The sequence below is a fragment of the Neopsephotus bourkii genome, unplaced genomic scaffold (genome assembly GCF_033783945.1).
Source record: "Neopsephotus bourkii isolate Nb327-2 ecotype Australia unplaced genomic scaffold, CSIRO-AGI_Nbou_v1 NB_1760, whole genome shotgun sequence".
Lineage (NCBI taxonomy): Eukaryota > Metazoa > Chordata > Aves > Psittaciformes > Psittacidae > Neopsephotus > Neopsephotus bourkii.
The window spans coordinates 8278538-8305060 of NW_026902234.1; the positions used below are offsets into that span (position 1 = coordinate 8278538).

The 26523-nt window shown below is 39.3% G+C and overlaps 1 protein-coding gene across 14 annotated transcripts in view; it reads right to left on the reverse strand.

The window, feature by feature from the left end:
• The window catches only part of MCF2L (MCF.2 cell line derived transforming sequence like), a 155458-nt gene that overhangs the window by 38854 nt on the left and 90081 nt on the right, over positions 1 to 26523 (reverse strand). For all 14 annotated transcript variants that reach the window (XM_061377662.1, XM_061377658.1, XM_061377653.1 and 11 more), the window contains 2 exons: positions 24972 to 25055; positions 16331 to 16445 (listed from right to left, as the gene is read on the reverse strand). In XM_061377662.1, the coding sequence (XP_061233646.1) occupies positions 16331 to 16445; positions 24972 to 25055 (199 nt within the window). The remainder of the gene's footprint in view (positions 1 to 16330; positions 16446 to 24971; positions 25056 to 26523) is intronic.

Consider the following 26523-nt stretch of genomic DNA (forward strand, 5'->3'; position numbering starts at 1 on the left):
CATGAAAGGCAGTGTTTACATTTCTTGTACAGAGATTATTTCAGAGAAAAATAACCTCCTTTGACTCTCCATTGTTTTGGTGCTGATATAATCCCTCCTTCATGCTGTTTACAGTATAATTTCAGTATCAAAATGAAGTTGGTTTCCTTTTGCATCTGCTTTTAACCTTCTGTTTGAATTCTCTTCCTCCTCACTGATATTTAAAACCCTTAAAAATGCAGATCCTTCTGATCATTTCACGATATTGCTCCGCACAGCCGAAATTCTCATATGCCTCCAGGTTGCAAACTTGTTCCCAGGTGCATTTTCACATTCACCAAAACAAAAAATCCCTATGGCATTTAAACAGTCCAACTCGTAGATGAGAAGAATGAGATCAGATGCACTCCTCTGGAATGGAAACATCTGTGAGAGAGATTCTGCTGAAATCCTTGCGTACGGGTGACCTTTCTTTTTCGCCTGTGCTCAGCTGCATGTGCTACCAAGTCCCAGTCAAGAGATCTGCTCCTGTTTTGTAATTCTCCATCTAAGCCAATTGTGCAATGCCAGCAGCAGCCCTTGCCAGCCAATCGCAATCAAAATGAAAACGACAGGCAAATACAAGGCAGACAGGCTCAGATTTGTTATTTTCTCATATACTGGGTCATTTTTAATAGATGTGCTGTATTTTCAGTCCAGGTAATAATATACTGCAAGGCCTAGCGTATGCACTGTGTGACATTTACAAATATTGTGCACTGATTTGTTATTGTCATATCTTAAAAGACAATATAAAAACCAACACAACAGAATGTCGGGATCCCTTATTCAAGATTGCTGAATCATGAAAACACCAGCATTGCTTTATTAGATTATGTCGGTAGCATAACAGTGTGATGCTGAGGAGGCTGAAGAACACAGGTACCCAGATGTGTCACCTTAAGCTACTCTGCAAAATTACAATTTAAGCATGACTTACAGTCTATTCCCTCTCTTTTACAAACTAATCTCTCTCAAATTTAGAGACTAAGTATTTAGGGCAAAACATGAATAATCATAAAAAATGCAAATGACCACTGTCTTTCAAAAGAAGGTAAGCAGTCATTTTAACCTAGGAAATGCTAAACCCAACCCCTTACTGCCCATGTTCAGTGCACATTACTTAACTCTTGCTTCTGGGTTAGGACAACACTGATAAACAACATCTCAGTACTTGCCCTGTAAGCCTGAATAAACTTTGCAGACAAACTGGGCTTTATAACGACAATATACTTGCCACTACTGCAAGCTTCCATGATTTTCTAAGTCTCCCCACTCCTACCCTTTCTTTACTTTTAGGGAAAGAGAAGGAAAGAGATCCAGATTGATTTTAGCCTCTTCCTGTTTCCTGTTTAAAGTTCTCACCATTTTAACCTTTAGTGACCGAGCAAAATAAAATGGTAATAGCAACCATGTTCCACAAAAATCAAGTACCAAAACAAGCTCCTTCAGACATACAGCCTAAATGTGGATGAATGGAGTCAAAAGGTGCTACTAGCTGCTCCCACAGCAGTTCATGTGGAGTCTGAAGTGTATTCTGTTGAGTATTCACACTCTTACAGAGCTATTTCACCTACTCAGTAGAAGTCCCTGGGAGTCCTGGAATTTCTGCATACTTCCTCTGTGGAAGCATCATCTCAGATCCTAAATGCTCCTAAATGTTCCTCAGATCCTAAAGTTCCTAAATGCAACATCTGTATCATATTTCAGGAACTATTGACATTTCTGCGTAACAGGAATAAAATTAAAGCCTCTGACAGAGTAATCAATCAGATTTCTCTCCAGGAGCACAGGGAAAGACAGGATCAGCTGGGATTCTGGAGAAAATCTAGATGGCAGCCACACACAATTGTCTGTCTCAATACCTGTCAGAGCTTAATATAATTCTCCTAGGAAAAAAACAAACTAACAATACCCCAACCCAACAAGGCTTTCTTAAATGGAAGAGTTGACAAAGGAAAGCACATCTCTAAGATAGCCCAAAAGATATCTTTAGCCATCCGCCTTTTTCCACTGGATCAAGTATGTTGGGTGGGTTCATTATTCAGACTGTGGTCTTCTTCCAGGCTCATACGTGAAAGCCAAGATTCGCCATTGCTGACTAGAAGAGACCCAGTGCAAATTCTTGAGCACCTGACTTCAAACTGCTAACACTCCATTAATATAGATTGCTTTAAAGAAAAATTGAAAAATGCTCTGTTCTGAACATGGTGGGAAAACTCTTATCTGGACAACAGCGCCCTGTGAAGGGCTGGCTTTGGAGTCTGGGATCCAGCTCCAGCAAGCCCTAGGCAGGAAGCAACAAACCAAGCTAAGACATTGTGTACGCCAAAGTTGAGAACATTATGAAGACAACAAAGTCACGTATTCATGAAAAGTAAATATTAGAAACAGGTTTGTTTGCCAATACACCCTTGACTCTACTGACCTCCCTTTGCTGCCACACACACCTGCATACGTAATTACAAGGCTGTTTGCAAAACCCCCTTCTCTTTTAGGCATAGGATGAATAACGCTTTGGTAAAAAGAAGGTATTAAATTGTCCTTTGGCTCCTGATTTAACTGTGAATTACAGCTGCCTGTTTTTCCCTCAGCCATTTTTATTACATTCTATCCAAATACTGATTTCCCTGTCCATGCCTTTAACTTGAGAGCAAAGCATTTCGGCTTCCACTCTGTCTCAGCAGAAACATGCCCTGATGGATATGGCCTGTACTGCTCATCAGGCTTTTACCCCCTGGCTGGCTCCAGTTGCACTGCAATCATCAGCTTAGCCCAGGACTCGCATCTGTGTATCATGCTCCAACAGACTTACCACCACCACCCACATTTGTCTCTCTCATTCATCCCTTCAACCATTTTCATTCCTTGCTGCCTTATCCCAAGAACAGCTCAAAAAAAAAAGTCTTGGAGCTTAATTTTTTTTTCTTTTTTTTTTTCTCAGTACTGTCAGAAGAAATGACCAAATGGGTTCTCACCCCACCCCTTCCTGAATATCACAGTCCCCTTATTCTCTAACCCAAGTCTCCCTCACCCTACTTCCTGCTCAGTCTTTCAGTATCTTCCCTCTGATGGCCCCTTCTTTTGTCTGTGGTCTTACCTGTTGAGTCAGGCAGCTTGCCTGTACTACCTGCTTGTCAACAGGCGGCACTCACATCCCATCAGTCTTCCTGCTCTCAGCCCTGGTAGTGGACCTGACTTTGGAGCAATTCTGCAACCATAGAGAAACCCCTGCTCAGCCCCAGGGTAAAGCTGGTCTTTTTTTACAACAAATTTGAGTAGCTACTTAGCATTCGTGACCTGGGATTTAGGCAGATTTTCTGAAGGTATTTCCTTGATACAAAGGCCATCATTCTTTCAAGTGTCAAGTTCAAGTCCTTGATGAAAGGATGGAAGCACTTAAAAGGCTGTTTCAGTGTTTGAAAAGCACAGTGGATATGTGCCTTTCTTGGGAACAACTCAGCTATTTTGGCCGAACTTTAAACCAAAAACTCAGGTGAGACCTCACGAATGGAAAGAAAATCTGGCAGAGTTGTAAACAACTGGAAGCCAACAGTGAGAAACAGCAGACAACCTTAGCAGAACAACTTGCCTATTAAGGCTCCTTGACACTTCCCTTACAACCTCTGTTTTCTTTAATGCATTAACTTGTATCCGGTGTACTTTCTCAAACATAATTTATATAAGCTTGTAATTCAAACTTAGTATTTCCTTTCTTTGTTTCCCTCCTATCACACACAAAAATCCCCCATCATGGGATAAGCTCTGTTCTTCTGTTTACTTACAAGTCCAAAGAACAGAACATTTTTAGAAAGGCAGAGAAACCATTCCTGCTCTGCAGGAAATGTATTTGGCAGACTCACAAAGGCCAGGTCAGAAAGGTAGAAAGCAGTGGAAAGGGACCAGAGGCCACAGATGGCAGGAGAAAATGCAGCAGAGAATAGACTTTCTGCTCAGTCCTCTCCTTCTGCCTTGGAAAGCCAGTGTAACACCATTTGGAGAAAACAGAGTGAGGTTGAAGTACCTGCCAAACAAGCACCAAGTTCTCCATGTAAGACTGTAGAGCAGGAACTGAATTTTCTACTTAGTGACTCCTCAGCTTTAGATTATGGGGACATCTCCCTCTTTGTCTTATTTGCAAGATTTATGAGCTCATGCACCTGGGGGAAAGGGTGGGAAAGCTTATAATACATAGGCCTGCAGAAAGAAACTTCCCTCTGGGGTGTGTGGAAGCAATTATATAGTCATCATCTGAAAGATCCTTGCATTTCTCCAAGGTATGGGTGGTGACAACTGCTACACAAGTAAGTTCCCATTGCTTCTACACTGCTGTATGGAAACTGCTCATGTACCACAAACAAAACAAAGCAATTCTTCAGGTTCACCACAGAGAACTGATAGTGTAAAACTTACATACATTTGAAATTCTGTGCAACATTTTAGGTTAAATCATCCCATTTCAATAAAAGTGAATTTAAGCCTTAAAGCCTTCTTACACAGTTGGTTGGCATTCCATTTGAGATTGTTCACTACCTTGACTACCTGTGCTATACATACAAACTGACCAGAAAGTCTTGCTCTCAACAGCTGAACAGCTATTTTGATAGTAGGACTTCAGTAACATTCAGTGAAGAATTACTGCACTGAGCAGAGCACCAAGGCAATGTCTGCAGGGATCTGCGTTATAAGCAGCTGAAGCTGTCTTTAGATCCCTGGTACCACTCATTTGTAAAGCTTACTCACCCTCTGTGGCTCATCACTGACCATCAATGTGCATCAGTGACATACACACTGCTTAAAGAGATTTGGGGTCTCAGGATGCTCACAAATCCTGATTTTTATATTTTTTTTCATGCAACACAGGCCTATGTAGAAAGGACCATGGAACTGGCCCGTCCACCCATTTTCAACCATACTACTATGCCACAAAAGGGCAAACATACAAGACACGATGACAGATCACCTTAGGGATAGTACTGCCCATCCTGTCTATATAGCAGATTTATGCTTGGGCATGCCATAAAGCCTGTGTGGACCAGCTCTTAAAAATAAATAAATCCCCCTCCAATACAGAACTGTATCCAGTGCAGAACAAGACAAGCTGGAGCTCAAACAGGTTCAGCATATACAAAAGACAGTACAGTAGCCTGAGCAGAGAGGTAAACAACACTTTGAACACGAAGCATTCCCATCATGTCCCCAGTGATAAAAATGCTTCCAGCAGCTACCACTCTTTGAAGTCAGAAGTCATCCTATATTCAATCATCAGCATACAGACTAGGGTAACCAAGAACAGCATTCTCTTTCTTTCTTAGGAACAGGTGACTGGAAACCAGACACTAACTAGCAAGGTCTTTAGAATTATATTTTGTTATTTTTATGACAGAAAAATTGAGATTTGCACTGATATTGAGGTGTTAGAGGCAAAGAAACAATCTGCTAGGGGAATAAATAGAATGAAAGCATATTTCCAAAAGATGGCTGTATAAACAGATGCATGATGCTGTAATAACATTTGGTTAGACAGAAAAGAGCAGTTTAATGCTGAATTCTGCCACAGATGTAAATGTATGGCTAACTGAGGTCAAAGAACACTGCACACATCTGAAAATAGAATTATTCCTAAGGATAACATTTACGAACATCCAGGTGAAGCTCTTTGGCCACCTGTCAGACCTCTTTAGCTGTAAAGCAAACTGGCATGATATTTTGGCTATGATTCAAGGTGTAGGCCTGACATCTTAGTTCAGATTCCCCCAAGAATCACTTTTAGTTGAGATGTGTAACTGCTCTATCAGATACCAGTTATTTTTTTCTTGTAAATGTTGCTGGAATAAAAGAACTGATGAGCACACTCTATTTCTGGCACATGGCACTGCATATGGGACAAAAATGTGAATGCAGTGATTAACTTCTTCATAATTTTGGGATTAATATTATAATTTTGTCTTTATTTTCCGTAACTTATAACTCCTTAGCTGAAAACACTGAAGAGATCAGCTAGCTAATGCAGGAAGCACAACTGGGAGGACATGTCCATTGTTTCTGATCTCCTTGTAAAACCACCCATACAGCACAGAACCAAAGAACAGGCATACCTAAAGCTTCCCGAGGTGCTCAGTTTAAAGTCAGTGCTTGGTGGCAGGGAAGTCACTGCACTGCACATATCTCTCTGTATCCGCATCTCTGAAATCAGGAAAAAAAACTTGCTATCTACTCCTTACTGTGTTTAACTAGTGAGTGTCTGTAGTGTGCTTCAGCAATAGCAAAAGGCTACTGATATAGAAAAATGAGTTATATTTGATTATTGGGCTTTCTCATAGTCATCTCAATGAACTTCAACTGTGGAAGGAAAAACCCTGCCAAAGTCAAACTAAAGGCTGACCATTATTCATGAAGAAACGTAGGAAAGAGAAGGAATTCCATGAAAGAAAATTTAAAATGAGGCAGTCAGAAGTGCTGCTATACAAGTGCAGCCTCTAGTGGTCTGTCCAAAATCACTGAATGCCAAGTAAAAATTATTATATATAAAGCTCCTGGCAGTAACAGCCACATTTCATCGAGCACTGCTGATGCTGTGACACTCCACAGCAGGAACATAAGCTATTAAGCAAGGAGGCACCACTTCTCATTGATTCTTATGTTTAAAGTCTGATTTTGAAAATAAAAACTGCCTTTTCCCTCCCCCTCAAAACCCCAACTAAATCACTATCAATAAATCGATATGCATGCTATTCTACAACCCTTTTCATTCTACACTGGAATTCCGTGAATAGATGCATTTTTAAATGCACATTCAAAACAGTGTTTGGACCTTCTCTTTACTTTGGTTTTGGTAGTTACTGCCTTCCCTTCAGAGAAACAGATGAAGCTGCACAGGAAATGAAGAAAATCTGAGCCTTTGTGTTGGAGCTGAACCTGTTAAAGTTTCATCGTTAGACAAGGTTCAGATAAGAAATTTGATGCATTTCCCTCCCTCCACTACCACACTCCAGTGAACTAGATCTTATCTAGTGTAGCACTGATGAAAGCCTTATCTCTTCCCCATTATGCTTACTTTTGGTCTCAGCTCTCAGTTCATGCTCCATGTTTGTCTGAAAACACTCATATTGTACTTCATTTTTCTAAGGACTGGGGAATCATCAGATACACAAAATTGTATTTTAGGATCTCACATCATTCAGGCAAAGAAAAGTTTAGATGAATGCTGGGTTGCGAAGTAGCATAAATAAGAACCATGATAGACAAGTGGTTACAATTTGCTCATGAGGCGAACTGATTAGCAAAATCATATAGCATGGAAGAGTGACACCATGAAAATGCCTTTTGAAACTCTGTAAGCACAGGCAGATTATTACACATGACGTTGTGCCAGTGACAGGAGATCTTAAAGGCCAGATAAACAGGAGACAAAATAATGAAAGAAACTTCAAAGCACTTTGTGTAAGGGACTGATAATAATTCAAAACTTCGGAAGTCTCATCTAGACTTCATGACGACTGTAGCCCAGAAAGCCACTTGTGGTTAACATGCAGCCCTACCCCTGATCTGAAAACCCTTCTGTCACCACAGGACTGTGACTGCAAGAGCTCACTGCATCTGCCTGCAAAGCAAGAACCAACAAGGAAGACGGACCACTGCCAGAGAGGACTGTTGATGAGTGACAACTCACTGATAACCAGGAGAGCTGCTCTCAAGTCTTGGTCCTAGGGGCAACCGAAGTTCTTTATCCTCCACAACAGTAGGTCCCTTGAAATTGAGAGATACGAATCCAAACATTTTTATTTAAGGCACTGTTTGTGCTCCTCAGCCAAATAAGCAGAATAAGCAGCACTAGAACAAACCTTTTTTATTTTAAAGTATTTGCATCAATGCATACAGTGTACACAGTTCCATTTCTCTTTTCCCTCCCCACTCAGTTTCCAAGAGATGGGCATCAGTACCTTCTTTGATTGGTCCCTATAGCTCACTTTACCTCATATGCTACTCTAGATCCTCAAAACAGCCCCTCTCCCACTTCCAAGCCAATTCCTCCTTAAAATAAACTCAACTCATTGGAGTACATTAATGCTGGCTATATTCCATCATATACGCATACATTCTTTCTGCTCCAAAAAGCTTATGCGGGGGGGAGGGGGGAGCTGAGGGAATGTAGCTAGTGTTAAAAAAAAAAAAAAGAATTAAAATGTCCAGGCATCATCATCTGCCAGTGCCTGGACATCTGCTTGTACCACATGCGCTCATTCTCTTTCCATGGTACCCATCAGCCTTTTCTTATGGCAATTTAGAAAGCTTTATCCCACTGAGGAGCCCCACAGACTAAAATCAGAATTACTTTGATGCATTTCTGCAGCTAAAAGAAATAATGATTGAACGACAAAGTTATTGCTTAATAGATCCTCTTTTAGTGTGTGAAATTAACTACAATAAGGAGTTCTAAATTTTCTAAATGGAAAATACAATGTAATTTCTTCAGATCACATGGAGTTGCTTTTGGAAGGACTGTTTGAAGAAAGACAACAACTGAGGACTTATTTAGACTTAACTACAGATGGCTGAAATAGGCCATGTTATCCTTGAGGGGCAATTAAAGACAAATAGGTCAATAAAGGCAAAAGGGCTCTGCGTTGGTTAAGCTTAAGTAAATATAAGCAGCAGAAAGTGTATGAGTTCCTCCCCTTAGAACTGTTAAGTCTGACTTCATAAAAGCATTTTTACACCTATTCAGAAGTATGATATTGGAATTGTACATATTTGCAGTACACTGCAACAACCATTAATGACACTACAAAAAGTATTGGCACAACCTTACATGTATCACTGCAGGGTTTGTTTTAGACAGTTTACACTTAAAAGAGCGTGTTTAATTCTCTAAACTTAAGACTGGATTAATAAAAACACCTGCATGAGGTCCAGCATTTTAGTATTCACAATTTTACAGTTCTCTCACTGGCAGATTAAATTTACCACTGGACTGTGTGTGTCATGCATACTATTCAAATCCTCTAAGCCCTTAAGGTGTGTAAGTGGGATTTTAAAGACTGAAAAGGCTTTGCCTGTACAGGGCTGAGCTTTAACCAAGTCTAAGATATTCAATAGGTGGACATCAAATTAAGTGCAAATTGTTCCGAGCCCAGAGAAATTTCAGACTCTTAAATAACATGTTGAGCTTCGACCTGATCTTATTAAACTATGTATCTGACACAAAAGCTTCAAACTACCACTTTAAGATGCAATGCTCTTACTTTAAATTCAAGCCTTTGCATTTCCTTTCTGCTTAGAGAAACATATGGAATTTACAACTGTTTGGCAGCTGTGCTCTGAGAAAGGAAGGGTACACACAGCAGGAGAGATTTTGCTGGAGGTCCTGGGATGTTCCTACTGACAATTTTGAGGAGCTGCCAAGGTAACAGCAGGGTACAGGTTCCACATCTTCAGCTTGGATTGTAAGCCAGCAAGGACGACAACACTGAAATGAAGCACAGCTGACAGAAATAAACTCTGAAGCTGCAAAGCTGTTGCTCAGCATGCCAGTGAGAACTGTCAGGGCATCTGGTTTTTAGCATTTCTTACCCATTATGTGTTGATGTTCATCCCTGGCACTCCATAAAACAGAAGTGGTTAACTCTCAGCTAGTGGTGGGCTGCCTGTTTAGTTTGCAGATAAAAGAGGAAACACATGTGGTTACCCTCCCACACTGGCTCTTCACAAGATCAGCATGGATGGGCTCACCAGCTCAAAACCAAGCATTACCCAAAACCACTGCTCTTGCTTCAGGAGTGTAGTAGTGGATCTGTGCCAAGGAGACTGGCCAGATCCAAGATCTATGACCCCTGTGCTCTCCAGTGCCCCTCATGCTGAGCTTTGTTAGTTCCAATAACCATGCTGTGCTGTGGCATGTTCTTCTGGTCCCTATCTAAATCCAGCCAGCCACACTTTGGTGTGCCTATGTTAGTGAAGTCTCCTCAGGTCTGAATGCACATGAGGGCTTAACAGAGGCTTTGTTTTGTTTTGTTTCCAGTCCCAGTGTTATCCCAAATGATGAGGACCTCGTGTCCTTAACAAGGAAGTGTCTACCCAAAGATTAGCAAACCTTAACAACCGAGCTTTCAAACTGTCGGATGTGGACACTTTCAGAGGTCACCTCGTTCTGTTTCGTTACTTGGACAGGATGGCTCCCTAGTTTCCAACACCAGACTGTACCACAAACAACAGGATTTCTTAGAAGGCCACATGGTGTTCAAGCATTTGGGATCCCAAAGAAGGGGACGCTCTTCCCAGGCAGGAAACTGACAGGCACAGCTTTCAAAACAGGAAATCGCCGAACATGCCAAGTTAAACTGAGATATGCCGAAGATCATGCAAGGGGACAGAAAAGCACTGCAAAGAAAGACCGTACACGGCTCTGTCAGAATACAAGGTGAAAAGGCCTGCAGTGTGGGACTCAAACTGTCTATCAAAACCTGTTCTGAATATTCTACTCTTTTTCTTGAAAGGAATGTTGAATTTAAGACTCCATATTACACTTCTAAAATACTAATTTTCCAACCTCTTGTGGCCACAAGAATTTCAGCATTGCTTTCTTTGTTCAAAGATGAACCTGTATGAGCAACAAGGAACATTAAAACTATATCCTTGTGTTCTCTCATACAGCATTCTGTTTTCCGAATGCAGTAGAAACTGCTAAACAGCCAAAAGCAAAACCGTACGTTGAAAGATCCTGGGGTTTTTTTTGTTTTCTTTTAACCACTGCAATTATATATTAATTTCTTCTTAGCCTAAGTTCTCATGCTACACCCCACATTTGGTAAATTCATATTCCAAGAATGTGCACACACTTCAGTTAATAAAATATGTTTACAGTGACCGCTGTGATAGGTAGAATTAAGTATGCATAACACTTGCCTTCAGGGTACATTGCAAACCTTAAAAGTCTATTTACTAGGATAAATACAAAGAAGAAATATGCTTTCAAGACAGAGGAAAAAAGAAAACAGAGTACCCTAAGATGACTTCTTAAGGGTACAGGTGGAAGCAGCTTCAGGAGCCTATTGCAAACCTGACTGGAACATTTTTTCTCCAACCTTGGTATATGCAGGCTATAAAAGATATATCCAACAAGTGCTTATCCCACTTTGCAGTAGAATGATGGAACCTGTGTATGGAGGTCATTAGTTTTTTACTCAGTTAAGAGGCTAGACAGTCTTGCTCTACATGGCCTCGTTTTCCATGACCCAGCTCAGCAGCAAACCCCAAAGTTCTCAAGACATGAAGTAATAGGAGACATTTTTCTCTGCAGAGAGAGAATCAAACCAGCTATGTGGACATTATAAAATGGCCTCAAGGATCTCAAATAGATGCAAGACTTTGCTCACTGTCCTCTACTGAAACCCAGATGAATTTAAAGAGCTCGCCTCTTACAGACACTTATTTACAGACACTTATTACAGGTTATTCAGCAACTCCATCAATAAGAACTATTAATTCCCATGGATCAATACTTATATGTAAAGTATTTGTACCTATTCAGCATTTTAGCTCAAATACTCTTCCTAAAAAGTATTGCTTTAAGTACACTACATACTGCCATGGATTCTCCTTCTTTCATCTAGAGTACTATATGTATAAAACCAAAAATCAATCGACCTAAAAGAAAATATTTCAAAGAGAATACTCACCTTTTTAAAAAAAAACCCTCATCTTGTAATTCAATAGTAATTATATATAAAAAAAAAAATACTATCTGCTAAAGGCAAAAAGCCGATTCAGAAGTATTACACCTCAGGTTTACAACACACGTCATTACCAAAACAGCTGTTATAAAAGGATTAGCTCTCATCTTCCACTACATATAGTACTCATCCTTAATTCATCATTTTTTCCTGATAAAGCAGCAATCTTTTAAGTACACAAGGTACACGACTGTTGTCACACACTATGTCAACAATCTGTACTGAATATTATGAGATTATTACAAACCACACATTAGACATTGTAAACCTGAATTGACCTTGCAACTTTAACAACACCCACCTGAAGAAGATGGTTCAGCTCTCTGCTTAATGATATACAGTTGCACCAGGGTTAACTGAGTATCTTAAATTGAGATGAGGTATTCCCTTTCCACTGTCTCTTAACATCCTCATGTATCAGGCATTTACACATCTGAGCACATGCAGGTAACTGCTGCTTTCACTATTCTACTCCATGGTCATCTAAGCTGGTAACATGCAGCTTACAATAGTTCTGTTTCTAAATGCAAGGCACCCCATGAGACACTTAACTCTTCATGATTAAAGTTCACTATGAAAAAGATGAACGTTTACACAGAAAGAGCTTGCAAAACCTAGTGGTTAGATAGTACAGAACAAGAATTCAAAAAGAGAGGACAAGGTCATGTTTACCTTTAAATTAGAGGGAACAATAAAGATAGGTTAAGAGGTTTCAGTTTTACCTCTTTCAACAAAGTCCTAAGCTTATTACCAACACTACTTCTTTCACTTGGGAACAAAACTTGAAAACCTGATGCCACTGCTAAGATTTATTATACCAGTAAATATTTTATTGGGTCAACTCCACTGCAGAGCACAGAAAGGTCCTTTCTGATGAGGCTTTTAGAAGCTCCTCACTGTCATTCCCATGAAATATCATTTCCCTTAACATGCATCTGCAGGCAGTCAGACAATGAGCTTTGAGTTATTGCTGCCAACCCCTTGCTGTGACCACGAAACTTGTACACAACCAAGTAGCACAAGTAGCTTTCTGAGGAACTGTTGTGGCTCCAGACATCTCTGTGCTCTGAGGGGCTACAAAAGTCCATTTCCCCTTACCTGGTCAAAACAGCCCAAAACCAGAGTTACATATTTTATAACCTATGTAACACTAATCTGGAGAGCAGCCCAAACATAAAAGCTGTGGGCTGTATTCCTGTCCTTCCTGTAAATCTGTACTCCTTACTACACTTTAATAAACCTACAAAATAAAAAAAACCTAACTGCCTCCACTTCCCTCAAAAACAGTTTATAATGTATCCAAAACAGTATTTGAAATTTTTGCCCTTGAAAACTAAGACAACAGCAAAAATCCTACCTTTTGATACCTTTAACAGCACTAGAAATAATCACAGGTCAAGGAACACTGCAAACCTGTCCCCTCTTTGGGGAGATACACTGTGAATAACTTACCATTACCAAATCACACTTTCTAAAGGGATGTATGCTAACATCTAGGTAGTGGCATTTCTGTAAGTTTTTATTCCTGCAAACCTGCGCACGGGCTCATAAACATACAAATTTTATACAGTAAGCTTGTAACACCGCTAGTGCAAATGTCAAGAGTGTCTTCAGCCCTTTCAGATTATAGCAATTCTCAGGTACAAAAGGGTCTCAGGTTTATCAAATAATACCACCTTCACAGTGGTATTATTTTTACAAGGTTGAAACTGGAAGTGTTATCACCCTAATACCTGAAATATTGTTATTTTTACAATAGTTAATACCTTACTGTTCACATCTAGCCAGCTGGGCTATCTTCTTCATTTGCACAGAACAACGATCTCTTCCTAAAGAACTGCAAATTAAAGAAAGAAGAAAATCCTACAAGAACCACCAGACTTCAGGAATGGCCACTTCTACTTCAATATACATTGTTGTCAGGTAAGGGAAACTAACAGAAAAGCCTCCAGAAAATCTCCTCCAAGACTTCCAATTAGTAAAAACATGCTCCTGCCAAACTGATGCTCTGGGATGCACTCAGCACTCCCCCTCCCCACACCAGATGATGTTTGTTCTTCTCAGAATTTCTCACATATACCACACTGTGCAGAAGTTCAATGGACCACCATGAAGAGCACCACCAAGGACTTCCAAAAGGAGAAGCAGATGTGAATTTAGTACATAATTATTTGTAATAACGGTATCTAAGAAAGATACCACCAATGGAGGCTTAGCACCATGCAGTTTTTAACCAACACAAGGATAAACAAAGAAAATGCAACAATTGGCTGCTAGCTCCACAGCTTCATTCTCTGAAATGAACTAGGAACTGACAAGTATAACCAGGAGGGCACCTCAGTACTGCGTTGCATATAACCAGTGATACCTTACAGGGAGCAGGTCCTTCAAAATAATTAAGAGGAAGGCCCTTTACAAGACCATTACTTTTTTTCTTCTTCATGCACGTACAGTAAACAACAGCATATACATGCATAAAGGACATCTGCCATGAAGAGCTCCAAATGTGAATTCAGCATAATCCATGCTGAGATGTACTGAATGTTGCCAGCAAAAAGAAAGCAAAATACAGTTTGAGATCAACATTTCATGAACATTACACAACCTGCATCTCTAAGGTTTTTTAGTCTAGGAAGGCCTTATAACCCAATTTGGGAAAGGCATAAGGAGATCTCTATTCATACAATGATTTAGATTTGAAGGGAATCATGAGGTTTCTAGCCCAACCTCTTGCTCAAAGCATGATGAACCCTAAATTCATGCCAGGCTGTTGACAGCCAGGTTGCTTGTACAGCCAGATCTTGAAATCCTCCAACAGCAGAGACTCCATAAGTTCTCTTGGCAGCCTGTCTCTGTGCCTCATTATTCTCCCAGCAACAAAATTTTTCTCTTACGTCCAGATCAGAACCATTCTGTTCCCATTCCAGCCATTAGCCTGTCTTTCCCTACTGCCCACCTCTATGAGAAGCCTATTGCCTGCCTCCTTCACCACTCTCAATACAGCTCATCTCATCCCAAAGAATAATTTGGAGTCAAGATTTCTCAAGAGATCCTTGACTTGATCCTCACCCATTGTTAATTATTGTCCTCTGTGAACCCTCACTCTAAACACACAGGTCTGGGAGACCCTTCATCAGAGAATGAATTTAAGTATACTGTAGTGATAGGACAAGGGGTAACGGGTTAAAACTTAAACAGGGGGAGTCTAGATAGGATATAAGGAAGAAGTTCTTTCCTGTTAGGGTGGTGAAGCACTGGAATAGGTTGCCCAGGGAGGTTGTGGGTGCTCCATCCCTGGCAGTGTTCAAGACCAGGTTGGACGAAGCCTTGGGTGACATGGTTTAGTGCGAGGTGTCCCTGCCCATGGCAGGGGGGTTGGAACTAGATGATCTTAAGGTCGTTTCTAACCCTAAATATTCTATGATTCTATGATTCTAAGTGTCTTGGCCTCATCTGTGTTGACAGCTACTAATTTACCCAGTCCCTTCAGCACAGGTCTGCATTTTCCTTGTGTGTTTCTGTACTGCTAAAGCAACAGAAGAGTTTTTTTGGGTAGTCCTTCATGTCCCTTGTTTCTTATCCTTTAGCTCCAGGTGTGCTTTGGCTTTCCTGAAAACATGACTATGTGTCTGGAAAATGTTTTTGTATTCCTTTTTCTCCTTTTGTAGCCTGTCCCTGCTTTCACTTCCTGTATGCTGTCTTCGTACTGCAGCTTAGTCACAAGTTCCCCATTCAGCCAGGTCAGTCTCCTGTTATGTCTATTCATTTGCAAGGGTGTACGATTCTTGTGCTTGGAGGATGCTTCCCTTAAACTTGGCAGCCTTCCTGAGCAGATTTACTCTTCAGATTTGCTTTCCACTGAATCCCACTTACCATTTCCCTGAATAAGCCTAAACTGTGTCTTCCTGAAATTGAGGGTCTGTACTTTATTCTGCTACTTGCCCTCCTCACCTCCACCAGGACCTCAAATTCCATTATTCCATTCTCTAACAGATCTTCAACAAAATCACAATTTTTACTGAGCAGCCCATTGATAACACTACTGTGCCCTCTAAGAAGGCCAGGATTAATTGCTAGGCCTGCTTAGCACCCTCTAAGTTCTGGATGTGCTGCAAAGCCTGTATATTCAGCTGAGCCAGGGAAACAGAGCACAAGTGGTTAGGACAAACCTTGGTATGTAACTATGGAGTATTCCCTCACACTGAGTAACATCTTGAGTAGCACCCAGGAATTAGCATGCTCTGCCAAAATTATACATGTTTTCAATTTAAACACAGAACATTGCACTCTAAGATACAGCAAAGATAAGAAACAAGAAGACGATGTCCATCACAGAATCTTTATCCATACATTCTTCCAGGAAGTGATTTTCTGGTTAAATATAAATAGCATTATTTGATTCATCTAACAACTATGTTAAGCAGCTGTGTCTAATCAACATTTACCGACATTGCACCATAGTTGCATTTTCCTTTTCTTTAATTAAATACCAGCCTGATCTTTACACCATCATGTAGGTGACTAAATGTGAAAAGTCACTTAGCAGATAAATGGGTATTTTCTCCTAGACAGGTGCTCACCTTGGGATGCTTGTCAGGTAGGTCAGGACATTCTGGAACTCCTTTTCAGGGATCTCACTGAAAGCTGGATAGTCCGGAAAGGTTATAACAGGGCATCCATCTCCCCCTCTTCCACCTACAAAAGAAACAAGCAGCAGGCATGTTTTTAAACAAGTCCCTTCAGCATGTAAGTTCCCAGTAAATTAAACTACTGTGTTTCTTCAGTTTTTTTTTGGTGCAGGGCTCATCAGCATGGACACTGCTTATTCTGAACAGCCTACTTTCTTCTTCAGAGCTTAGGAAGTTTTATTAGAAGGAGCTTGTTACACCACATTAGTTTTCTATACAAATGTCTGCTCGTGAACACAGTTTTGACACCAGATGGCAGTGCATCTTTCTTTTGATAAATGTCAACTGCAAGTAAATAAATACAACCAATTTGGAGAGAGAAATGAGCTAATTTCAGGGAAGAAAAAAAGTTAATTCAGAATGAAGTAGGTGAATCTCCATCTTGAACTGAATTCAACCTTCTCACCAGTATGAACTCATCATGCAACAACCCCTCATTCCCTTTCCACCAGGGTGCTGTGCTTCCAGAATGATCTAAACAAAGGGCCAGAACATTGAAAGAAATGGGGGAAAGTGTTTCAAATGAGATTTCCTGTTAAACTTCTGAAATTACCTATGAAAGGTGAAGCAGAGCCAAGCACCTACACTGCAGTATGGCTGCTGATGGGCTGATGAGCATTATCTGTATCTTTTCTGGCACCACTGGGGTAGTATTCACAGATGCAGTGCTTTTTAATGCACTTCACACACATTCTTATATGCAAAATGTAATATTTTCTTTTAAAAGCAATGTTAATGTATCATGTCTTAAGCCCGCACATTTTCATAAAGGCAGGCTGGACAAAGAGTTTGTTGAGCCCTAGCAACTGCACGAAGTTGACAGTTAGAGGGTAGCAGGGACACACTGCTAGAAAGTTATCTTTGCTTCACAATTGAAAGAAAGGAGAAAAACAGCCAAGAAAACTACTGTGGTAAAGTAACCAGGATATTCTTTTTCCAGACCCAAAATCTTACAATTGGGTAGAAATCAGCTGTAAACTGTATTAACAACACCGATCATAAGAGCAACAGTGATTTGTGAAAATTACAGTGCACTACCCACTCCCAATGTCTTTGCTTCTAACCAGAAAAAGAAGAGAAATATTTGAGCTCAGGTTCATTTGATAAAAGAAATCACTGTTCCACTCCAAACCCAAATATAATTAGAAGAGCTCAAATACTATCCTTATGTTAATTTGTGGTGAATCTGACTTTAATCTACCAGCTTACAGGCAATATGGTGCTACTAGCTCTTGAAATCAAACTGTCAGAAAACAATGTGTTCTGAATGCATTTAAACAGCAAGAAAATGCAACTATTATGCAAAAAATCACAAGTTTGCAAACACAACCTTTACAATACATCTGAATGTAGCAACGTTAAGCCAGGGGAATTAATTTTAGCTAAATAATGTTCACAATGCTAATGTAAGTGAAGACCGATTTTGATTCTATTACTTTTTTTGCTCTACCCAGGCTCTCAGGATCAAAGCATTTTCCTCTCTCATTAAAAACAAGCAGTTTCAAGCATGATAATGATTATTTCTGTTACACATGAGGTGCTCTGTTCTCTCTAGAGTATCTATTTTTAGGTATAATTACACATTATTTTCTGTATCTCCACTGGTTACTTGCTTTGTTCTACTTAATTTCTATAAATAGAACATATGAAACAAAAGAACAACAACAATAGGCTTGCAGGACACATCCGAAAAGCAGAAGCCTGGGCTATGACCTTCAGGGAGTATCTAGACCACCACCGATTGTCAAGGGCAAATAGCATCATCCTGCCTTGACACTGCCTATTAATTTTAAGTTTCTAGTATAGTCATCATGGTTATCTTGGGTGGAGTTTACTCTGTCCTGCCACATGCTGCTGGAAGATAGTTATTCACCGATTATCTTTTTCTCCAGTATTTTCCTGCTGGGACACTTCAGCACACACATAACTTGAAATGCTGCTCAACTGCCTTTTTTTTTTCTATCAGGACCATCTGCAAAAAAGAGTTTAGGGCACAGTGATCTGAAGTGATATACATAATCTATTCTGTAGAATTTCAGCTTTAACATCACTGACCCAATAGAAGTTGTTTTCTATACTGCCACTTTAAATACATGGCCATCAGTGGAAGATAGTCCACTACAGCAAAGCAGCTGAGTGTTTGACACAGCAGATTGCAAAAAGGGCATGAGAAATAAAACAAATTAAAAAGTCTACATATAAATTTTGTTTGTATTAAATAATAGTAAAAGCAGTAGGTGGGCTCACTTTTTAAAGAGTCCTGTGTTTCATAATGAACCTGACGCAGAAAGGAATTGTTTTTTCCCTTTTTCCTGAATCGCTTTTTGTTTTTCACCTCTGCGAAAGCAGCATTGCACAGTTTATTGCTAAACTCACTGCCTAAAATCTGAGTTTTCTTCCCTTCTCCCAGAAGTAAATCAAGCCAAAGAATTTAGAACGAAGAGATAAACATGAAAGTTTAGGTTGGGTTTTGTTGTTTTTAGTGAGAGGGAATGCATTTGAGTGACAAAATGAACCATTTTACTTCTCCCATCCTTCTTGAAACACAGGTTTAAGGCAAAAATTTAAAGCATTTTATTAAAACCAATTCACATTATGACCTTCCAACATCTCACAATTATATACACCCAATTGCAAAAAGAATGAAATGTAAACTTAGATGAACTTCGAGTGCTACAACTCATGAAAATAATGCAGTTTGTACAGAGTAATTTTTAAAACAAGTGGCCGGAATTTTAATCAGCATCCAAAAAAGTAGAAATTTAACTGTAACATTAATAAATTTAGGTCAGTTGATAGAGTGACTACTTCTAATTACTTCAGTCATAACCACGGGAAAATCACTTCTTTCTCCTTCACCTCTAGCTCACAGTACTAAACTTCAGCCACATCTGTGGAACAGCCTAAATTCATTTATGGGGCAAGTTCTGTACACACTGGCACACACAAGCCCACTCGCCTATTTCTAGGGATAACCAGGGATGCTCTCACTTATACAGTTGGAATTGAATAGTTTTATGCTTTCCTAAGAGAACCAAGTATGTCCTTGAGAGCATTGAGAATATTTTCTTAGTCTAATCTTAGTTGCCAGGTTTTTTTTTAAATATAAATTTCTGAAAGGATATTAAATCCCCCTTTTTTTGTTAAAAAATATAAATACTGTTGTAACTATGCAAATGTCAGGTTGGATGGAGCATTGAGCAAACTGATCTAGTGAATTATGCCCTTACCCACAGAGCGGGAGTTGGACTACACGACCTTTAAAGGTTCCTTCCAAACCGTTCTGTGATTCTATGAAAACGTGGAAAAACATTCAATATTATTTCTTCTTGAAATATTAAACAAATGCCACTTGAGTGCCAGCTTTAGGTTTTGTTTATTGTAAAGAGCATAAGAGAGCACATGCGTTAAGAGAACAACAGCCCTTAAACGTGTGCAATCAGTCCACACACCTTTTACCTGAAACGGTTCCCAAGAATCACTTGAGACTTGTCTCATAACATGCAGCTGTAAAGAACATTCTCCAACTGAGAGGATTATTACTTTTCAGTCTAAAAATGGAAACATCATAGAAGAGCACATATCAGCAATTAAAAAAAACTACCACACCATTCAAATGAAGTGGACCTGCTTCCATCCTATTTCCACGAGCCTTCATTAACGGCAAACATTTTTATTAACTCATTTATAACTGACTTTTACAACGTATTTAACTGAAACTTCTTTAACAGATGTGGCATAAAAGAAAACACAAATTACTGCTCTGAAATGGTAATTTTTCAGTGGCTAAACAACTAAAATTTTAGTAAACCTCCAATGAGGTGGAGCTCTTCTAAACAGATCTACATGCCTTAGTCTAAAGCTGGCTTTTACAACAGCAACGACACTGGGTTTTGGAGAAACACGCATTTTCAAAACATGTTGAACTGCATTATCTCCATGGGCTAGGCAGCAAAATCACTTAACTGTGCTTAGGAAACAGCACTTCATGTTCCTAACTTTTGCATATAATTATTTAAACAACAGCACCAACTGTTAAAAGTTATGTGGACTCAAAGCATTGTGATCTTGTGTATGAAAGGAGTGGAAAAATTATACTTGGAAAACTAGCTGTGCTACTGTGAAATGGGACTGGTAAAATTCACCTTATGTCTAGGTAATTTAGCTTTTATTCTTTATAATCTGCAACATCTAACTGTTCCTATCACAGCTATAATCTTTTGGGTTTGTTTTGTTCGGGGGTTTTTATTAAGCAGGTAGGGTGATAGTAGTAGTGCCAAACCAAGGAAATTATAACACTCTTTTACACAAATCTAATCAAAAGGTATATTACTGACTTGGTGTCTAAAACCAATCTCAAATAAGAAACAATTTCATTTGCATTTAAGATGGCACTAACAGGGAAAATGACAAAAACTATGAATTGTACAGCAGCTAAACTACACACTTGTGGGTGTACACACACATACAGAAAAGGGTAATTCCTCACAGTGCTGTGAAAGACACACTATTATTTGGGTTTTTTTGGTAAGGCCAGCAAAATACAGGAACTGCAAAGAGATTGGTCAGACTTCCAGGAAAGAAGAGTAGGAGACCGTTTTGCAATGCTTCCCTAATTATTCCCCTCCTCACACATAAGGAAAGGTATTCTTAGGAATACTCTGCCTAGCCCCACAAGAAGGAAGCAAGGTAGCTGGATATAACTGGATGATGATGGAGCAAAGAGAAGGGTCTTCCAGCCTGAATCTATAACGTAAATTAAACAGCATTCAGACTATTTAAAAAAAAAGAAGTGGTCCCTATGTTGATCAATATGCACACACAAAAGCAGGAGCATCAACATCATTAAACGGTTCAGAACTACATCTTTGGTTCAAAAGACCTAGCTTAAGTAACCTTATTTGCAGTCATGTCAAAAGCAAAGTTCTTGCACTAATGAAAGGCTTACTACAGATTTTGTTTTACTGTTATGGTGGTTCAGCTATTATGTCTCTATGTTTCTGATAAAGAATTTCTCCTTTCTCCTTGCATAATAAACTGGCGTACTTAGGAGTATCTGAAATTACATGTAGACTTCAATGAGGTAGTGGATAAAAGCTTCTCTGCATACCCTTCGCAAATAAAAATAGAATTAGAGAAATTTATTACAGTATTCTTTCCTTGAAATGAGAGAGAATTTTTATTTGTGTACCTTTCCAAGCTGCATTTTGCCCAGGCTGATAAGCAGCAAGTATACTGGCATAGAAATCAGACTGAAGGAAATCTGTACCTGAATGTATCTGAACTGGAGATCTCTTAGCCAAGGATTCATTTATTTCTTTTCTCTTTTTTACTAATTTTTTCTTAAAAAAAGAAATAAATCTCTACAGACTGTGGGTTTAGCACAGCGAATATAAAACAGCAATTAAGTTTATACCTGCGCAAAACAGAAACTGCTACATAATACTTCTTCCACTGCCAATATGCAACAGACATTGACCATGTTGTATCAGCAGCATATAGTTGATATTTTTAACTAACTGATGGAATGTATGTGGTACAGGACCCACTCAGAAGTTCTCAAACACAATTTTACAGACAGACTTGGCACCTGTGGAGACTTCAAAGGGAACAGTTTAACGAGTGAGGTATTTTCAGGTCATTTCACCACAGGTGAGCAAGAACATAGCCAAGTAAATAAAGTGACAAAGACTGAGGAGAAGCTTATTATTTAGAATGATAATTTAAAAGGACAGAGATACGAGCATTTGGAAAGCTAGTCCAATGCTAACTTTTTCCAACAGCAGGAAAAACAACTATGAATTGATGGGTAAAAATGCAAGTACCATGAACTCGTATTTGTATTTCTTTTAACTGAAATATTTTGTTTGAAGTTGTTCAGTGCAAAGAGGCATTCAAAGGAAAGCAAGTTGAAATAACCGGTTTGGTACTTAATGGTGTCCAAGAGTCTCACCTACACATCACATAGCTTGTACAATTCAAAATGCATATAAACATACACACCTGCCTGTACACTCTTCCTCATCTACATTTATTTTAACATACCTGTGTACAGCAATGGCAGGTCATTGCAAAACTGGCACAGTATCTTTCCAATCAAGGAGAGAAAACAGAAAAAACTAATAAAAATAAAATGTGAATGAAATGCTGTAAGGAACTGAAGCATTAATGCAAGTTTTTGTTTAAATTTTTTTCATTCCAAACCTAAATTTGGATGTTTCTGCAGCATTTCCATTATGACGTAGCAGAATGAGGGACACAAATTACTTTGTATCTGCTGAGGAAAAAAGACCAAGGGAAAAAAAAAATGACCCCAATTTACACCAAAACACAGGAAGTAGCCCAGAAGGGCTACAGTCTTTAGGCACAGAAGTAGACTAGGTTTCTTTCACTATTCAAGCATGTGCTCCACGAGACCTAGATACATCCTATTAGAGACACTATACTGATTCTCAAGTATATGTCACATTTCTATTACAAAGCCAAAACCTAAACCTTGAAAAGCATCTATCACATTATTCAAATCACCATATCTGCAAAGATGATATCTACTAAATGTATTTGTAATCTATGGACTTTCATTTTAACAGCTTTTATACTAGGTCATAAAATTCTATTTCCAAGGCAACTTAGTAATAAGCAGAAAAATCCCCTTCACATGAACTATGAGTGTCTTAACTCACATTACAGCAAAGCCACTTGGTAGCACAACTGCAAGAACAAATTGTGCATAAACCAAGTTATCAAAATATTATCTCTGCTCCTTTGTTCACAGAACCTGTACTACTATTTGTTACAGCACAGAAAATTAACTGTTAGTGTCCCACAATAGAATAGTACCATAAAAGAGTTGAAGTCCAAAGTGAAATGAAAATGCCCAACAGTCAAATTGCCCAAGAATAATAAAATACAACAGAGAATATAGTTACAGCCCACAGTAATGCAGCTGGCCTAGTATTTCAGAAAAAAAAACCCCAGACTTCTAGTAGACAGCAGAGTCAATAAATAGAAATAGAAATAGAAAATAGAATGAGGAATGGCTGCTCTTACTAAGCTCCACTACACAGTGCATGTAAGGTACACTGAAGATGCTTGTAGTTGTGTGAACTCAACAATTGTAAAATGTGAACAATTTCTAGTTGAACCCAATGAGATTTTTTCAACTTACCAGTTTCTCCCCTCACTTTAGAGGGACAAAGTGTTAACCCTACTTACTGGTTCCCAAATAGGCTGATTCTTGTACAACACTATTATGAGCTGTTTTCTGCCCCTGACTAAGAAGGAAGAGCCTGGAAAGTCAACTGACAAAAAACAATTGTAGCTTAAGTACCATCATTTCAAACGGAGCATGAACAGCCAACTTCATAAACAAAATAATGTTATTTCCAAGTGCTACCACCACCCCTTAGAAAACACAGTCACTACCACAGACCCACACTTAGTTTACCTTGTGTGGCAGGGGTAAATCATAATTAATAGTTAATTATAAGTACAGGATTCAATGAGATATTACCATGCAAAGTAGCGTATTTCTTCGTTCTCCCACGTCTCTTGATCTTATGCATTGAGGGGTTAAAAGGAAAAGGGAATAGCTTTAAAGCGCAACTTCAGCCCAGAGATGTAATAATGACTCACTTGTCCCACAGCATGGGGCAAATGCTCCTTATACTGAAGGAGGCAGGGCAGGGCAGCTGTGCAAAGCCACTGATGCTCTCCCTATGTATAGAAGGAAGGGCAGGGCAATAACTCCAGCAAGTTCACTGCTGTACACCTAGGAGAGCTTTACAAGCAGGAAGGGTAAAAACAAACTCAGAAGCTTGTCAGACACCTGACACAGCCTGATCATTGAGCAAACGAACTATATCTCCTTTTACCCATTATGAGCCAGTGATGGTCCCAGCATCGAGATGGACCAAGCTCTGCAACCGACATCTGCATGGCACAAACACAGGTCCCCATCACCTACCTGGAACAGGTTATCCAGAAGCAAAGATGCTCTGTGCTGGGTGAATATGGCTGTGTTGCTTTTAGAGATGGTTTTACACCTAAGCAGGTTCCTTTGTAGATGGCAGACAGTAATACCACACCAAAAACCCTGTCCCAGATCCTGATGCTACATGTGCCTGACCCTAGCACTGAGGCTGCAGGGGAACATGGTACTGTGCTGCTCGTTTCAGCAATTAGGCTGAGACCAAGGTGTCAGCTTGGGCTTCAGTATCAAACCTGACAGTATAGCCAGTGGCAGCTGAGGCTGCGGACCAAGGACTGCAAGACCATAGCAACCACCAACATATCCATGCTGCATTGTCCAGTTAACTGGAAAACTAACTATAATCTAAAATTTATATTAGATTTTTTCTTAATAAAAATCCCCCGTCTTGTAAATCCTGAAGTACCAAGTCTAGATAGCCTGTATTTTGAGTGGCTCATAAATACAAATTTCTCCTGTATCAGACATCAGAAACTGTTAAAGTACAACAGGTTGAAGCATTCATATAAGAAATGTGTATACAAGGGAACACCATAGTCTTACCTGACAGGTAAGCAAATTGTTTCTTTAACTGGTCCTGAATATCTGCAGCATAGAGGGGAATGATATCCTGATGCATGATTTCATCTGTAGAGGAAAAAAAATAAAATTAAATTTGCATTGCAAGACTCGTGTAAAATGTCATAGCAGGCATAAAAAAAAAAGAAAAACAAACAAAAAAACCCACAAACACCCAGAAAACTTTTGAAATCTTTTATGTGTGTGTCAAGGGCAAGCTTTTCTTTGAACAGCATACTGATAAAAGAGTGAAGTAATGTGGATTTGCTGACACATGGAAGCAGTGAGGGATGTCACTGAACCATTGCAGAGCTAATATTCCTCTGGAATGATATTAAACAGTGGGGATTTTTACACATCAAATTCAATTTTTATTAAAATCTTCTCAACTCACACATAAAGAGAAACTTAAGATCCCTCTAGCCAGTTGTCTAATGTTCAAATACCCCAAAGCAATAGCATTCAAGAAGGTAGAACAGGGTTGAAAAGTATATCCTCACACTGAACACACACATTGATATTTACACAGTGAAATATACCGCTTAATCTTTTATCTCAGTCTTTCCAATTTAGCCTAATGACAAACACACTGCTTTCCCAAGTTTTCATTTTTTGCCATAGTGTTTGAGCAGAAATGTTTCCCACAGCATATTTCCAGAGGTCAAGCAGAAACCTAAGTTATGCTGAGCATGATACAGACTGTCTGACACAGAGTTGTCCTGTTCATTAAACTATGATCTCATTGCTCTATAAGAAAACAAAAGTTTTACTCCTTTGGAATTCCTAAAAAATAATTATTCTACATTTTTAGCCTGACTGAAAAGTAGTGAAGGGATAACCTATAATTTTCATTATTCGGTTTTAAACATTTCTTCTCACCTGACATTGTACAAAGAAGTTTATTTTTTTTAACGTATACATTGGAATGCCATTAAGATAGACTGATACTCAGAACTGTGACTATGCATAGAAAAACTAAGTAAAAACCTAAAAGTGATGTAAGGATAAGTGTCATCTGCCTTGAAGTGCAAACTGGTAAATCAGGAGTAGAGCTCTGGCCCTCAAGGACTGGACTTGCTATTACTGAGTTCTTTCAAATCCTAGATCTTGAGCAGAGCACCACTCACTTCTTATAAGCCATTCTCATATATATATAAAATTCTGAGAACTGCAGCTATTTAAGAACAGCAAAAAAACCCCATTTTCAGTTACTTGTTCCAGATAAGCAACAACTAATACCAGGAAACAGAACTTCTCTGTTCTCTTTCAGCCAGTCAGGCAGAGGAAAACCGATGGCCATTTTCAAGGTCACACACTGATCAGAGCTATTTTTCTCTATCCGGTGAACTGTGGCTTGATCAGAAGACCTCTGCATACCACACTGTTAAATCCATAAGTGACTTTTAAGTCATATTTCACCCAGACCCTCAGTTATGTCATCATCTTAATGTTCTTAAGAGAAAACTGAACACAGATCTTTCTGAAGTCTAACTGCAGATGGCCAAGTCATTTCCAGAATGGTGGACCCTGCCCTCCA